Genomic DNA, 15,790 nt, shown 5'->3' with positions numbered 1-15,790 from the left:
TACATGCCCATCAAGTTTCATCTACCCCGGTCTTTCAGTGTCCCGGGAATCCTTGACGGAAATTTGGACATGCGAAAAAGAAAAAAGAAAAAAGAGAAAAAAAATCTGACTAAACCTATAATAATAACATGTCCTGCCATGTGATGCTCAGGTGCTGTGTTGTGAAGAATGAACACACACACACACACAGGGTGTTAACACTCTTAACACTCCTACATAACTTAAATAATAGATCTTCTACTGTAGGCTACATTTTGCTTACACAGTTTCTTGTTGTGGTCACAGGCGCTGTTGATGCTTACACAATGAAAAGCACGTTTTCTCAAAACGTCATCGGAAAAGCACACCAATGAAAATGCTTCACATTATCAGCTGACGTGGCGGTTCAAGTCAAACACGGAAGAGCTGCGGGGCATTGTAAGTATGTGTACATGGTATAATGCTCATTTGTACAATAACATACAGTTCATACTACATATAGGCCTGGTTGGATCTCAGTTGTCCGTTTTATCCAAAATAGCTTCGACGTAGAATTGCATATATTTGGATAGTGCCGTGTTTGTGCATGCAATCTTAGCTGTAAGTTGGAATGTGTAGGATAGATATGAATTAATGGCAGTTAATTCGCTAGGCTATACGCTTATACGCTGTTGGTAAGATGATTGGTAGATGCCGCCCATTACACCAGTTTTGTCGACCACTGTATGTGGTGCAATTGCATCTTCATGCCACCCTGTTGCCACATTCTAAAAATGGTCTTCAAATGACCACTGCAGAATCAGATGGAACCGGTGGAAGAAGCAGTGCTTGCAACAGAGAGGTATGGCTCTCAAGAAACGTGGAAGTACCATCGACTGCGGGATGGTACGATGAAGAGAGAGAGACAAAGCGAAGGTAGCTTCAGCAGGGGGAGTTCTATCACTGGTGTTTTCAAAGTGAGTAGTCTCGTTTTGTCTCACTTTGTCTCGTTTTGTCTTCACTACCTCCGTTCATTTTATTTTAATCTTCTTCTCCTTCTCCTATATAACCTCGATCTCACGATTTACACGAGTTTTAATGTGTCTCTCTGTTCACCATCATACAATCAGAGTGTTTTCCTGCCTCAAGGCTTCCCAGAGAGCGTCAGTGAGGATTATGTGCAGTATCAGATCTGGGACACTGTACAGGTGTGTATGAGTGCGTTGTTGTAATCAATGATGGAATACATGCCCAATTGCAGCTGTAATGTGTTTTCTTATTTACCACCACAGGCCTTTTCCAGCTCCCTTTCCGGCACCCTAGCCACCCAGGCATCCTTAAAGGGTGTAGGGGTTGGAAACCAAGAAGCAACTGTTGCTGCTGCAACCATTACCTGGCTACTACGAGGTGAGCACATCCATCCTTTATGGTTACACGTCCATCCATCCATGTATCCATCAGTCTTTTATGAATTTGGGTGCACTGATCTTGCCCTTCCCCAGATGGCACTGGGATGCTTGGGAGGATCTTGTTTGCATGGTTAAAAGGGTGAGCTTGGCCTTTATGTTTGCCATTCTTGGAGATTCTTTTGACCTTTAGTTTCTTTAGTTTTCTGAATGATTCTGAACTGGTACAAAATGTGATTGTTTTCTTCTTTCAATCTGTGCTTCTTTGCTTTTAGGAGCAAGCTGGATTCCGAGGCCAAGAAATGGAGGTTGGTCTCTTACGAAAGTAGCTGCTGACATGATGAATAGGATTTTATATGATCACTTAATTTTTTGAAAGAAAAAAGGCTGCGATTACTGTATGTATTTCTTTTTTATCATCTTTTGTTTTGGACACATACCTGTATGGGGATTATTCATCTTGTACTACATGTCCTCCTTCCCACTTTCTCCCAGGCTCTTTGCTGATATTCTGAACGATATTGCCATGTTTATTGAGATCTTGGCCCCGTACTATCCCCCTTTCTTCACGCTCATCGTCTGCATAGCCGGGGTGTTTAAGGTACACCGTACACCATCATACCTTACCACTAGTGTAACAAAACTAGTCATCATGGTTGTTTCTTTGTTATGCAAGCCTAACCATTTCTTCACTACCTCCATTCATTTTGTTTCAATCTTCTTCTCCTTCCAGTCAATAGTAGGTGTGGCTGGCGGAGCCACCCGAGCTGCTCTAACGGTCCACCAGGCTCGGAGAAACAACATGGCTGACATCTCAGCAAAAGATGGAAGTCAGGTGAGCATTCGCTTTAAAGGAGCCCTGGTCTGGTGTCATATTTGTAACCACAGAGAAACAGCTGAAACTGGATTTGTTATTCTCCTTTGTTGTAGTAATATGAGCATAAAATGGTTTTAATGCTTGTCTCGTTGCAATGGATGAGCTTGATCTCTTTTTGTCTGTCTGTTTTAGGAGACCTTGGTGAATTTAGCTGGTCTACTGGTTAGCCTTGTTCTTATTCCTCTTGTGACAGACAATCCAGGGTAAGTGATTAAGAAGAAAAGATATTTATGTTTTTATATCTTAGGCTCACAGTTAATGTTTTTTTATTATTATTATTCCATAGGTTGACATTTGTCCTTTTCTTCCTGTTCACAACCCTACACCTTTTCGCCAATTACAAAGCTGTACGCTCTGTTGTCATGGAAACCCTTAATGAGGCCAGACTATCCATTGTACTTCACCAATATTTGACTGATGGGAGGGTCCTCAGTCCACTGGAGGCCAACCAAAGAGAGCCTGTATTTCTGGGTGTGTGTGAATTTTGGCTTGAAGAGACAATGCTAGGGCCAGGGCTACTCAAGTTACTCAAAACAGCCAGACTGAAATGTATAAAAGGTTTACAAAACTCATTCCTTTCGCAATATCACACTAAACTGTACACCATTCTGTGAATACTTTCTTTCCTTTAGAGCTGTGGAAGGAAGTGCCTATAAAGCTAGGAGTGAGTCTTAAGGAAGTTGTCCAATCGTATGTGCACTCTTTTATATTTAAGATATGCTGAGCTGTTTGAAAACCACTGTCAGTGTGCACTGTTATGATACCATTTAAACCTTGTCTTCACACCATGTAGACCTCAGGACCTGCAGATGGCTTTGAAAAACAATCACAAGCCTTTCCTCATTGGTATCCAACAAGGTGTGTCTTCAACTCCAGTGCTCTCTCATCATCATGATACAGATGTCTACGGCGTCTGTACAGTTGTCACTAACAATCTGTTTTTTTTTTCACAAGGATGTGTTTGTGTGTGTTTGGCAAGTGATGCATCAGTTGATGAGGAGATCGAGGCGGCCTGCCAAGCAATGTGTCTCAGCACAGTGTTGACAGCCTCCCCTCCACCACAGGAAGCACTCAAGCAATTGTCAGCGTCAAAGAGTCAAGGTCAGAGTTCATAGAGCAGAAGCCAAAGTATCCAATTGGACCATAGACATATTTATATTTATATAGTGTATGACAGAACAAGGAGTTGTGAGGAACAGCAATGTTTTCCTCTTTTATAAATTCAGTCTAAAATCTTGAGTCTATTCTAAATTATGAAGTCTAAATTACCCCCCCCCCCTTCTCCTGTTTGAACAAAGGATGAATGTTTGTCATTATCATCATCATGTTGCAGGGGACAAAATATAAATTACAACTATGTCCCTACACATTTGCTAATGCTAGTTTTCACTTTAATTTCACATGCCCACATTTGATCCTCAATGTACAAAAGAGGCATAAGAAAAGAATCTTGAGGTTGAGTCTTTGTTCATTAACTGATGTGTTTCAGTTCTATTGTACACAAAATATGACAAATATTTGTTGAAAGAAAAAAAAAGTGTAAAGTCATAAATTACACTTTATTTATTATTCTTTTATTTGTTTTATACAGACCCATGGATTTTGGTGTCTGACAGTTACAAGTTCATGGAGAAGATGTTTCAGCCTTTCCTCAAAGGTAGGTTGATGTTGAAAGAAACATGCTTGAGTAACACAAACTTACTTACTTACTTATCTTTTTAATGTCATTGTATTCTCTATCCATTTGCAGACCTGAAAGAGACCAGATGGCACACAGACAGAACTCTTCTGGATTGGAATGAGTGGAGAGTAGACTGGAGAAAAAAGATGAGCTGAATCAGACGTCTCAGACAGAGAGAAAAGACAGTAGAGAAACAAGATGGATGAATATTTTTTTGCAGTACAAAGAGATGTTGTCAGTCCAGTAAAGGCCAACTGGGCGTAAATATTGGATTGATCAGATGGCTATGGATCCAGTTCGGTTTTTAAAACTATACAATAATTGTTTGTCTAATCTGTGGTGTGTATTCAAAGAAGTAAATGGCAATGCTACATTTGTGGTCAATGGATATTAAGATTATCATACCCTTGTCATTTCTTAATTCATAGCTGATTTCTAATAAATCTGTTGACTTCTAATGAGTCATTTGACTTTTTGACTGAATTAAATGTGTCATTCTGAATAGAGGCATCATAAATATTTTTAAGGAAGCCTATGTGTGAAGCACACGTTAAAGGACTCTTGTCCGAGACAGCAGCAGGCAAGATGAGCAGTATTGAATTGGCTAATACAATAGAAATTGGTATGTTTCCATTCCATGTTATCTTGTTTGTGTAGGTAGATTGATAGATAGATACTTTATTCATCCCGAGGGTAATTTTAGAATTTAGTGTATGTATCATTGGATATATTTATACGAGTCATTCCAATCCAGAAGAGTTCTGTCTGTGTGCCATCTGGTCTCTACGAGTATAAATATGAGTACATATGGATATGGATATAATTATATGAGTACGAGTTATATGAGTATTTTGTTTACTCCGCCTACTCCAGCTGAAGCCTGTGGCTTGATATTCCAGTTGGAACACTGATGGTTGTCCTTGCCCTGATGAAGGCCTGCACCTAGAGGCTGAAACATGTTGTGCAATACTTGTTTTTAGAGTTCTATGATGAACTAGCTTATTTATTAAAGCTATTTTAATATTAAGAATGGGCCTTGATCCGACCACTTTTTTGAAAGCTACATGTTTTTTCTACCATACAGCACCTTTGCACTACTAGATTTATTTATCGATGTCAATGTCAATTAATTTATATAGCACATTTAAAAAAACAACAGTTGACCAAAGTGCTGTGAATAGACCTCCAGTTAAAACTTTATATTCTTAGCGCAGTCCAGTAGGGGGCACTAATACAAAAATAAACGAATGCCCGAAAAAGAAGAAGGTGGTACGCTGCGTCATCATTGTTCGCCAGTGTTTTGTTTGATGGCCACAGCAGCACAGCAGTCCAGAAATAATTTTGTGCTTTTACTCTTCAAGACATCTGTTTTTGGATGCCTTAAACATGCCAGTATCTTGCATTGCATACAACTGTCGTAGTAAAAGGGAAAAGGGCGTGGGATTTCACAGGTAAATTGATATCAGACCAGTGAGTTAGCTTCTTGGCATATTTGTTAAAGTTAGAAAGCCTAAAAGCTAAACTAGCCTTTCAACCCATTTCAGATTGTTGCAGTTATTTTTGCAACAATCTGAAATGGGTTGGACGTTGAAACGTTGACTAGGTTAACATTACGGTTTATACTGTCCTGAACATTTCTGAAAAGCTTCCTGAGGTTTATCTGTTTTTCTTATGTAGGTAGCAAACCTGGCTCATTTCTAACCCTATTATACTTGCTGGCCTGTTAGATATGATCTTCAGCCAATCACAATCAAGGACCAGAACTATCAGTTTTAGAAATTATCTATGTTCATTATGTAACTGATAACTCAGTTATTGCTGCAATGAAGGGAAAGTCTCCAAATTTCAAGTTAGGCTAAGTGGTTGTTGAAATGGATTGTTTACCATATTCACAGGTTTCCGCATGAAAACCCTAAACTTCTCAAGTTATGGATTGCCAAACTTAAATGGAAGGACTGGACTCCAAGTCCAAATACAATGATCTGTTCCAAACACTTTGAGGCAAAAGACGTGGATGTGACTGGATTTAGACCACGCTTAAGACCAGGAGCCGTGCCCACCATCTTCGACTTTCCTGAGTCCATCGCCATCAAGCCAAGAAAAGTTGGTATTTCCTCTAATGGCAAAATATCATCTCTATTAGTAAAGCGTGTGCTACTCAAATGCAAAAACACATTTTGTGTGTTGTTTTCCAGGTATTAATCAACCCACGCAGTAAACGAGCTACAGTAAGATTCTGGGCATGTCTGTAGTTGATCATTATTATCTAATTATTGTTGGTAAGTCAAAATGAATAGTTTATGAATAGTTTAAATGCAGTATTTAATGTTACCTCTAATCTCTTTATGGAGACTGACCCCGGGCTCCTCACGTCTCTGGAGTATCTGCCAGTGTGGCGAAGGAAGAAACATCTGCAACAGACCCCAAGAGATGTCAAACAAAGTTTCCATGCTCAGCCTCAATCCCAGGCACAGAAGCAGCCAGCAGAGGCACACAAGCAGCCAGCAGAGGCACAAAAGCAGCCCTCAGAGGCACATAAGCAGCCCTCAGAGGCACAGAAGCAGCCAGCAGAGGCACATAAGCAGCCCTCAAAAGCACAGAAGCAGCCCTCAAAGGCACAGAAGCAGCCAGCAGAGGCACAGAAGCAGCCAGCAGAGGCACAGAAGCAGCCAGCAGAGGCACAGAAGCAGCCCGCAGCATCTGTGGCTGAGTGAGTAGTATATAAGGCATGCAACATCTCAGTCATTCGGGAGAATTTTTTCTCCTGTATTTCTGTATTCTAAAGACTGTCATTTCCTTTTTTGTTTGACTTGAAATCAGGGCTTCTATAGTGATCTGGCCCATTGTAGGGGATGCATCCATGTTCAGGAGACGAAGTTTGCCAAGTTTCTTCCACAGCCACTACTGTCGTCCACAGGTGCACTTTCTTCCTGGCATGCTCATTCATTTTGTATGATCACTGACATATTTTGTTTGGGTTAGAAGTTTATTTATATACAACCAACATATTGAACATAATATAGGTTATAGCTAGTAGTGTGGAAAAAAACATTAAAAAAGCACGTTTTCATCATGTTCCTTTATTTTTTTATAATGTTTTATTCCAGTCTTTTCACTGGCCTGGTGATGCTGAAGCGAATTTTGTAAGTGGCACTTTTTATCTGATTCAACATATTACAAATAAATACAACATCAACATCAACATTTGAATGTAAAGTATTTTAACCCATAATTGCTGTGTTAACCAGGAGCCTTCGCTGACTGAGAAGAATGTGGTGTCAACAATCCCACATGTTATAAAGGTACAATATCGTACATCTTACCACATGGAAGGGAGCCCTTGTAATTCAGTGATGACATGTGAGGAAAGGTTTTATTCCCAGGCCTGTAATGTGGCATGGACATGCTAATACCTTGAAGAATCCCAAAGTTTTGGCAACCTGCTAATTAGTATCACAATAATGTAAATATTTTTTAGACCCTAAAGTTAAACGGAACGCATTTAAGATTCGGTCATAATTTCTCTCTTTTTTTTTCACTTCTCAATAACAACTCTGTCCTCAGGTCACCGGGAGATGGCAGTGGCTTGGCTTGGATTTCAGAGGCCCATTACCACAGACCATGAATGGTGACCGGTTTCTATTGACCGTAACTGACTATCACTCCAAGTGGGTTGAAGCTTTTCCTGTGACGGCCATGGTCAGTCATGAGGCGGCTGGAATCCTGTGTGATCTCTTTGCTCAGTTTGGCTACCCGTTCGGTGTTCTCTCGCGCCTCAGTAGAGACTCCATAAGAAAAGTGAGTAAATCTGACACACCCCTGTTTGGTAACTTGAAGGCATAGCACTGCAGATATCCCACTGACCCTAGCGGTTGAACTTTGCTCTTTTCAGTTAAACGTTATGATCCGCTATCAGTTGAAGAAGAAGAGGGGGCTGCAATATGACAGTGATTTAATTGTGCACCACCGTCAAACAGCATACCTGGATCCTGTCACAGAATCGCGCATCGGCAGGTAAAAGAGACAAAAGCGTAAAAGCGTCCAGAAGATTGATTCTACCCATAGTGCTGTCAGAATTGTACTTCATCCAGGAGGCAGCAAATTACAGTCTTCTTTCCAGTAATGCACCATATTACAATAATGTCTGAAAATGCTTCCATATTTGGTTATAACCTCCTTACAACAGTTTGCGCTATATACAATCAGTTGTTTCCATGGTCATGGAAATCCTGGAAAAGTAATTTAATTTCTTGTATGTAGAACTAATACATTTAATTGTGTTTGTACTGTTCCTTTGGTTGTGCAAATGTTTGCAGTGTGATACACTTTCCAATTGAAGTGACATAGCCAACTTAAACTATTAGAAAATGAATGTTTCCATTGTTTTCATTCAAGTTTTAGCCATTACTTCTGCAGTAAAGTATGCAATTTTTTGTACTTTATGAAATGTAATTTATGTTCCTAGAAGTGTTTAAATGAATGGGCTGTCTGGATTTTCTTTCTGTGAAGGTAAAGAATTTTTCATCTAAATGAAAACAGACATGTTCACTTTGGCTCAAGAATATAACTTAATGTTTCTTTAACAGCATGGTGTCTGAACTCGTAAAGGAACACCCTGATACCTGGAATGTGTACCTGCCTGGTGGTGTTCTTCGCTTGTGTTGCAGTGAGCATCCCACTATTGGAAAGAGTCCCTTTGCCCGCATGTACCTCAAAGAACCCCAACCAGTCACCACACCCAGAGACTTACCGGTAAGAGAGTAGTAGTGAGACAAAAATCCTACAAATGATTCAGCCACAGCAGGAATTTTTGTGTCTGGAGTCTGTCTCCTGAAGTCTGCCTGTTTTAATCTAGAATAAAAACTAGTGTTCTAGTGTGTAATTGAAGGCCTCCTAACTGTGTCAGAGTATCGCAAGGTTAGGTTGTAGCTGATGTATGTCATTGTTTTTCCAAAGTTTTCTCCAGCCGTCGTTGAAGATAGCTCCTTTGTGGTTGACTTGTCAGAAAAGTCAGACGACAACCAACAGCAGAGTGCAGCATCTCAATGTGAGTTACATGTTCATCTGGGAAGATATACATAATCTGTTGTTTTTTGGCATAAACAAAATAAGAGCAACATTAATCAGAGATTCAGGAGAAAATATTTGAGTATAATTTTCACCCTTAAAGCAGTTTTCATAATGACATTCTTAAGTGTTCCTTTACACCATTAACTTAATGTGCTGTACTTGTTTTAGTGACTGATACAGTGGGATCTGAGGAGGTGGCTGGAGGCACACCTTTAAATGGAGAAGGGTGCACAAATGGAGAAAGCTGTTCAAATGGAGAGGAGCAGTCAAGATGACAGACAATATTGTGCATGACAATCTTAACACTCACTCCACATCCATATTTGTGTGATAGCGGCTTTCTAGTTACAGATGCCTTCCCAGAGACTCTTAGTCACAGAAATTTCCATTTTAAGTTAGCTTGCTGGTGTAGGAGAAAGGAGAAAGCCTGCTCTTACAATTTTGCCTGTTTAATACATTAATTGAATGAGATACATGAGAGGGCTGATAGAATATTGACGCTATTGAGGCTTCCCTTCTCATTTCATGTTGCTGAACTTCTTTGTTGAAGCTATTGCAGAGGTTGTTTTCTGTTTCGTGGCTCAACAGTCAAAAACACCTTGCTGAATATAATGTTGAGTTATTGAATGCAAATCGGAGCATTCTAAGGGTTTTACATTCTATGGAATGTCACATGCTGTTGTATTTGTATACTGTATTTCGTAAAGTAAAATATCTAAACAGAAATCTATTGAGCTTTGTGACATGGTGAATTATCTTGCTGGAAGTAGCCATCAGAGAATGGGTACACTCACTGTGGTTATAGAGGGATGGACTTGGTCAGCAACAATACTCAGATAGACTGTGGCATTTAATCGATGCTGAATTGGTACTAAGTGGCCCAAAGTGTGCCAAGAATATATCTCCATACTATTACACCACTACCACCAGTTTGAATAGTTGATACAAGCAGGATTCTTACGCAGTAAGGAATTTTATTTGAGTACAGTACAGGGGCATCTCAAAACATTTGAATATTGTGGAAAAGTTCATTTTTTCACATAATTTATTCCAAAAAGTGAATCTTTCATATATTCTCAATTCATTGCACATAAAGTGAAATATGTCATTTTCAGTCAGTCAGAAGTCATTGAGAAAGCTGAAGACCGTTTGGTTGTGGATTAATTGCTCACCAACCAACACCTCTATGGAGAGTTTAATGTATATATAATGTAGCTGGAAAACTCTCACAAGAATAGAATTTCCTCCCACCACCAATGAAGAACACTGTAACAGACCAGACTGCAGTGCTGTCAGAAGTCATGAACGGCATAGTCAAAATGAAACTGGCTGACAAAAAATTGGCTCATGACAATTCTCTTATACTCCATCAAGACATTAATCATCCTTATTTATGTATTAGAAGGGGACTGTTGCAGCCAAGCTTGAATACAAGACATTGAAATAGGATGCTACTCACGAGTATGTCTGAAGGAACACTGATCTGTAATCCCATTGTCCTCATCCTTCTCTTCCCAGAAGCATTCAGGAAACATTTAAGATCCTCTACTTCAAGCAAAATGTTCACTGCACAAAAAAACATTATGTCAGAAAAACCTAGCCTGGGTGAACCCAGACGGACCTGTTAGCAAATTTGAATTTGCTTTGCAGGTCAGACTGGAAAGAATCCCATTGACAACCGTCAAGGAAGGAAGGAAGGTCAACAAGACACTTATGAATCAGTGTTCAATCAAGATCTGTGAGTTGAACTAACGTAATGAACAGCATACAAAAAATTATATCACTTAAAATATTATGATCATTATTATTACTTTATGAGGTTCTTATTATATTTTGATCATAATAACTGCATAACAGACATAATTTTAAAATATTTTAAAGTTGCTTGACCCCGAGTTCCTGTTTGAGCGCCACCAAAACCTACGTCATGAGAAGCTGTGTGAAATTTAAACAATCTCGTGCATGGCAGAGGGGAGATGTTGGCACAGACATCATGAAATGATTTTCACAACTGATGGACAAGTGTGTACACGTGTATTAGAGTAAAACTACGAGTGTGGGTCATGGAGCATGTAAGTGAAATTGTAAATTGGTGTTGGTTTTTATTATATTAACAGAATTAATCAGCCAACATGGTAAATGGATGGATGGATGAGCTATGACAGGACAGCTAACATTAACTAGTCAATGTTGGATAACTTGAGTTTAGGCTATATACCAACAAACGTTGAATTCAGGAAATAACATTCACTTATTTCACTTATATAGGGATTTTTTTTTTTTCGTCATCTACCTCCTGAATTTTTGGTCAACTATACCCGGGACACCGAAACACCGGGGCACATGAAATTTGGTGGGTATGTAGCCCCCCTAGACTTTTACGGAATCACTCATTTGTGATTTGCACCCCAACCCCCCGGTAAAAAATGAAAATGCAATATCATTCTGCTTTAATCGCCCCTCTCTTCAGTTAAGATGTTCAGAACTGCACCAAATTTTATGTGTATGATTAACCTGACATTCTCTGGGGGTATGCCAAGTTTCGTAGAATTTCATCCATGGGGGTCTAAAAATGAAGTTATGTGTACATTTAGTGACTACACTCATTGGCCTGTAGATGGTGGTGCACACACATACACACGCACACACACACAGGCACGTACATACTATCGGTATCGGCAATTACAACTGCCGATACATCATTACAAATTCAGTAGGATTAAAGGAAAACTAAATATTCATCATCATTTGGCAGCATTTCCAGTATTGGCGTTACGTAGTCGTTTGTCCACCAGATGGCGCATCGTTGCAGTGAGACGTAATTTTGTTGGAAGTTGATCTAAAGTGGGTTGGAAAGACTCTTCAGGACAACACTGTAGTTTACCGCAGAGAACGTCTAATTAAGGGTAGGATGATTTTCACATGAAATGTAAGTCCCATTTCTTCTTGAAGCCGAAATAAATCTGAGAATGTTTATCGGACATGCTTGGTTTTAACTGCAGGTATGTTAATCTTATACAAGTTGTATACCTATGACCTAGGTAAAATAATGTTAGGCCTACCGTTAGCATTAGGATGACCACCTGTCCCGTGTAGCGCGTGCGCACACAGCGTTTGAAGCCATATTCATGTGTCCCGCAAATTGAGACTGTGTCACGCATAATCAATGCTTGCTCAAAAAAAATGTGGTCGCTCTATATCCTGCAGCCGGTTGCACGTAAGTTCCATCTTAGCTCAGTTCTAACGTAAACTGGCACATTGAAGTTTACCAGCTACTAAAACATAACTGTCAACCAGGGGCGTCGCTAGCTATTGAAAACATTCGGGGCTACAGCCCAGAAGTTAGAGTCCTTTTTGTCCGGGGATTCGGGGGTTTCTACCCCGAGAGATTTTGAAAATCGGGCTGATGAACATGAAATTTTAACCTACTTTGAGAATGAAAAGGAAGGCCAATCGTAATGACTCACGTCCACGGCATTCGAATATTTTGATGTTTAGTGAGGAGAACGTCTCTTCTGCCAAAGTGCACCACATACAACAACCAAAATATGACATTAAAATAGCCTGTAGAATAAACATCGTCATGCACCTCTGTCAAGTGCACAGGTGTGAGCGCTAGATCTCGGGATAAACATTTGGACGTCATCACCTTCAATTAATGGGCTACAGTATGGGTGCCTTGAAAGCAATGCATTTGGGTTGTGTATCACGAACTTTTGCCCAAAGAAAAAGTTCCATTCTGTCAAAATCAAGCCCAGCATGCATTGCTTGGAAGCCCCCTCAAACGAGGTCAGGTTTACCATATTTACTGCACATGTGACCATGATTCAATAGTAAATCACGATATATTGAAACTGCAGTCTTGTTTATTACCGCGATGTATTTCAAATGATCACTGAAAGTATAATATTGGACACAATTACTGGATTGGTGAAGGGAAATAGCTTGATGTTAGGTATTATAGCCAAAGTCCGTCTGTGAAAACCGCTCGCTCCTCATTCATTCAACTCTGCTCAACTTTTGCCGCTTGCTCCGCTCAACTCGCTGCTGAAGGTCACATTCGACCGTTTCTTGGAATTATACCAACGTCAGTGAATGAATAAGTCTGCACTGCTAACCTGTGATAAAAAAGACTGGCGACAGGCCTACTGTCATGGAAAACATTTTTTTGTTGGTGGTGAAGAATGTGATTCCATTCTACAGAACCAAACGTAAGTTAGTGTCTCTTTCTAGTTATTCAAACAAAGTGTCCTTCAAGTTAGTGAGGTGCAGTGGTAGCCTGCTAGCTAGTAACATCAGACCAGCATTGATCAACGTTGTCTTTGAGGGCTGCGTTTTCACGAACCTGAGCTGATCGAAATGTCCTCCCGGGTTGCGGGAGATGATGACGCACTGTGAGTTTCCACTTCTTGTCCCTGCTCTGCCCTTTTTTTTCTAAAAAAACTTCTAATATCCATTTGTCCTTCTGTACACTTATTTCGCTAAGGCTAGTTAGTAGAAGCACGAAACAGCAATGCGTAATAGCGTAGAGGAGAAGGTACTTGAAACAAATTATTCTAAACCTGCCCAGATCACGTCAGATTTTCTTGCGCTGCTGTTAATGCACACAATGGACACAAAACACAAAAGTCTCTTCTACGGGGCTATTTATTTCATTCACGATTAGAGTTTTTGTTGTTGTTGTTGACGGCCCATAGATCCGGGGCTATCCCCAGAGAATCCGGGGCTATAGCCCCGAATGCCCAGGTCTAACGACGCGCCTGCTGTCAACACTCCAACACTGACCATTTCAACAACAAAAAATGGTCCTCCTAAACCTTACGGTTGTCGAGATATTCACAGAAAACTGTGTCAGCCTAGACCCTCCTTTCGGGGGTGCAGTCCAGCGGGGGTGCTACTGATCAAAACGAAAAACGATGGTTCCATGCTATCCATATGGGGTTACATGCCCACCAAGTTTCGTCTACCCCGGTCTTTCAGTGTCCCGGGAATCCTTGACGGAAATTTGGACATGCGAAAAAAAAAAAAAAAAAAATCTGACTAAACCTATATGACCATAATTACACCCCCTCTCCCAGGTGTAAGGTCCGTCGTAGGTAATTTGTTAACATGGTTTTCTCATTTAAATTGTGGGGATGTTAAATTTAACAAAGTATAGGCCTAAGTCGAGAAGAGTTACATACGCGACCAGTTACACATATTTAATTTAGCTACTCGAGCAGTGTTTGTATTCGCTGGAAATCATAAGGACCTACAAATAGGCTACCAAACATCTACCTATCATTACCACTCAAAGCATACATTTCATTGCTGTGGATTGATGTTATCAGAGATTTCATTAGCCATAGGCCTACTTGAAAGAGGGTTAACGGTACCCTTCACGTTAACGTTATCCACTGCGGTAGCCTACGTTAGGCCTAGTGGTGGCTGAAATGTTAGGCTACCCAGAACACTGAAACTAAGTAGCCTAAAGTAACTAGGGCTGAGACGACGTAATTGACTAGACTACATAAATTCGTCAAAGTGAATCATTTGTGTCAACTCTTCACAATGCAGATTTATTAACGCACCAGTGATGATCTAGGCTACATCTCCATTTAAACCAGGGATTCTCAAAGTTTTGATTGATGAGGGCCAATTCAGGAACCCAACATTGAACTGAGGGCCGCCAAAGGGGTGGGGGTGGGGAGAAAAAAAAATCTCTACAGTTTATATTTATTGCATTAAACACATTTTAATTCATAACTGAGGCTAAACCTGGCAATACTTGTGAAAATCTTAAGAAAGATTGCAAGATCTCTACCCTCAACAGACAAATGTGGGATATAACAGTCCTGTGTGCAGTCCATTTCAAGTACAAGCTTATTTAAAACAAACAGTCTCAGTGGGCCTTGCTTATTATCAGCATAGGCCTTATTCAGGGCCAATTCCAGCTACCAAAGCACCACAGGAAAACCTGACGGCCACTAAACACCACTAAACGGAGATTCATTCTTTTCAAAGCACACAGTACAGTTGTACAGTTTTAACAGTTTTACAGATGTTATCAGATGCGGGCCGCCAGAAATGTTTCCGTGGGCCGCCATTGGCCGCACTTTGAGAACCTATGATTTAAACCAAACGTTTTAGAGCGCACTTTGAGAGATGTATCCAGGGCAGGGCTGTAGGCCTACCTATTGCACGTGCTACAAAAACCATTCTGTGCGATGGATGATTTACTAACGAAACGTCTGATACAGTTTTGCCTTTGGCTATACATGCGTGAGACTGAGACGCTTGTTTGTTTGTTTGAAGTGCTTGTTTAGGGTGTGACTGTGAGAGGTGAATTGATGTGCTTTGATTCCAGCTTGGTAGTTGTAGTCTATGCGATTAAAAAGCATGTGTGTGTGGGAAGTATTCAAACAATGATAACACTTTCATTATGGCTGCTTTAGCCACATACCTTCAGCTACTGTACAGTGGGTCCCATTTAGAAGTGGCCACTTCATTCGCGCTTTCTGTGATTCATGCAGCTGGGTGAAATGTATTACAACTTTTCGGCAAGAGGTGGCAGCTTAAGTCTGCTTGATACTGTAAGCCAGGTGTTTTCAACCAGTGGTCCGCGGCCATCAGTATTTTTCCCACGAACAATAACGGACGCAGCTCTCAACTTGGCCCGTTAAAATGTGAACAGTCTAGCGACGCATTTCATGAAGGCCCTTTTGGACATGTCAGTTATTTGTAGGCCTACCTCTGGTTAGATGTAAAACTGCATTTCGTTTTAGACTATTGGTATTTAATTTGTGCATTGACAATACA

General features: G+C 40.4%; 2 protein-coding genes across 4 annotated transcripts; both read left to right on the top strand.

Moving 5' to 3' along the window:
• Positions 1-347: 347 nt before the first annotated feature.
• Positions 348-4,383, top strand: rusf1 (RUS family member 1). Of its 2 annotated transcripts, none has more exons than XM_048245980.1 (15): positions 348-417; positions 777-935; positions 1,089-1,166; positions 1,251-1,365; positions 1,461-1,506; positions 1,640-1,672; positions 1,860-1,965; positions 2,098-2,199; positions 2,374-2,444; positions 2,528-2,712; positions 2,874-2,931; positions 3,035-3,099; positions 3,196-3,342; positions 3,833-3,898; positions 3,992-4,383. In XM_048245980.1, exons 2-15 carry the CDS (start codon positions 783-785, stop codon positions 4,075-4,077), a joined length of 1,311 nt encoding a protein of 436 aa, XP_048101937.1. In that variant the 5' UTR covers positions 348-417; positions 777-782; the 3' UTR covers positions 4,078-4,383. The 2 variants fall into 2 exon arrangements, with proteins under 2 accessions (XP_048101937.1, XP_048101938.1); XM_048245981.1 differs by having other exon boundaries at positions 389-421.
• Positions 4,384-5,215: 832 nt separating this feature from the next.
• Positions 5,216-9,716, top strand: zgc:163143 (uncharacterized protein LOC795946 homolog). Of its 2 annotated transcripts, XM_048245963.1 has the most exons (12): positions 5,216-5,373; positions 5,818-6,025; positions 6,118-6,150; positions 6,274-6,632; positions 6,743-6,839; positions 7,030-7,065; positions 7,171-7,224; positions 7,487-7,720; positions 7,815-7,936; positions 8,509-8,674; positions 8,879-8,969; positions 9,161-9,716. In XM_048245963.1, the coding sequence occupies exons 1-12, from the start codon at positions 5,309-5,311 to the stop codon at positions 9,265-9,267; spliced, it is 1,572 nt and encodes a 523-aa protein (XP_048101920.1). In that variant the 5' UTR covers positions 5,216-5,308; the 3' UTR covers positions 9,268-9,716. The 2 variants fall into 2 exon arrangements, with proteins under 2 accessions (XP_048101920.1, XP_048101921.1); XM_048245964.1 differs by lacking the exons at positions 8,879-8,969; positions 9,161-9,716 and adding an exon at positions 8,388-8,431 and having other exon boundaries at positions 8,509-8,618.
• The last annotated feature ends 6,074 nt before the right edge of the window (positions 9,717-15,790 follow it).

This window comes from Alosa alosa, chromosome 6 (assembly GCF_017589495.1).
Source record: "Alosa alosa isolate M-15738 ecotype Scorff River chromosome 6, AALO_Geno_1.1, whole genome shotgun sequence".
Lineage (NCBI taxonomy): Eukaryota > Metazoa > Chordata > Actinopteri > Clupeiformes > Clupeidae > Alosa > Alosa alosa.
The sequence above is the reverse complement of the archived record's forward strand: the minus strand, read 5'-3'. Positions and strand labels throughout refer to the sequence as shown.

Bases quoted from the DNA above. Each gene is read 5' to 3' on its own strand.
- zgc:163143 (XM_048245963.1), top strand. From the start codon at position 5,309: ATGCCAGTATCTTGCATTGCATACAACTGTCGTAGTAAAAGGGAAAAG. The intron at 7,937-8,508 runs GTAAAAGAGACA...TTTCTTTAACAG, and splicing joins ACAGAATCGCGCATCGGCAG to CATGGTGTCTGAACTCGTAA. The intron at 8,970-9,160 runs GTGAGTTACATG...TACTTGTTTTAG, and splicing joins GCAGAGTGCAGCATCTCAAT to TGACTGATACAGTGGGATCT.
- rusf1 (XM_048245980.1), top strand. From the start codon at position 783: ATGGAACCGGTGGAAGAAGCAGTGCTTGCAACAGAGAGGTATGGCTCT. The intron at 936-1,088 runs GTGAGTAGTCTC...TCATACAATCAG, and splicing joins CTATCACTGGTGTTTTCAAA to AGTGTTTTCCTGCCTCAAGG. The intron at 3,100-3,195 runs GTGTGTCTTCAA...TTTTTTCACAAG, and splicing joins CCTCATTGGTATCCAACAAG to GATGTGTTTGTGTGTGTTTG.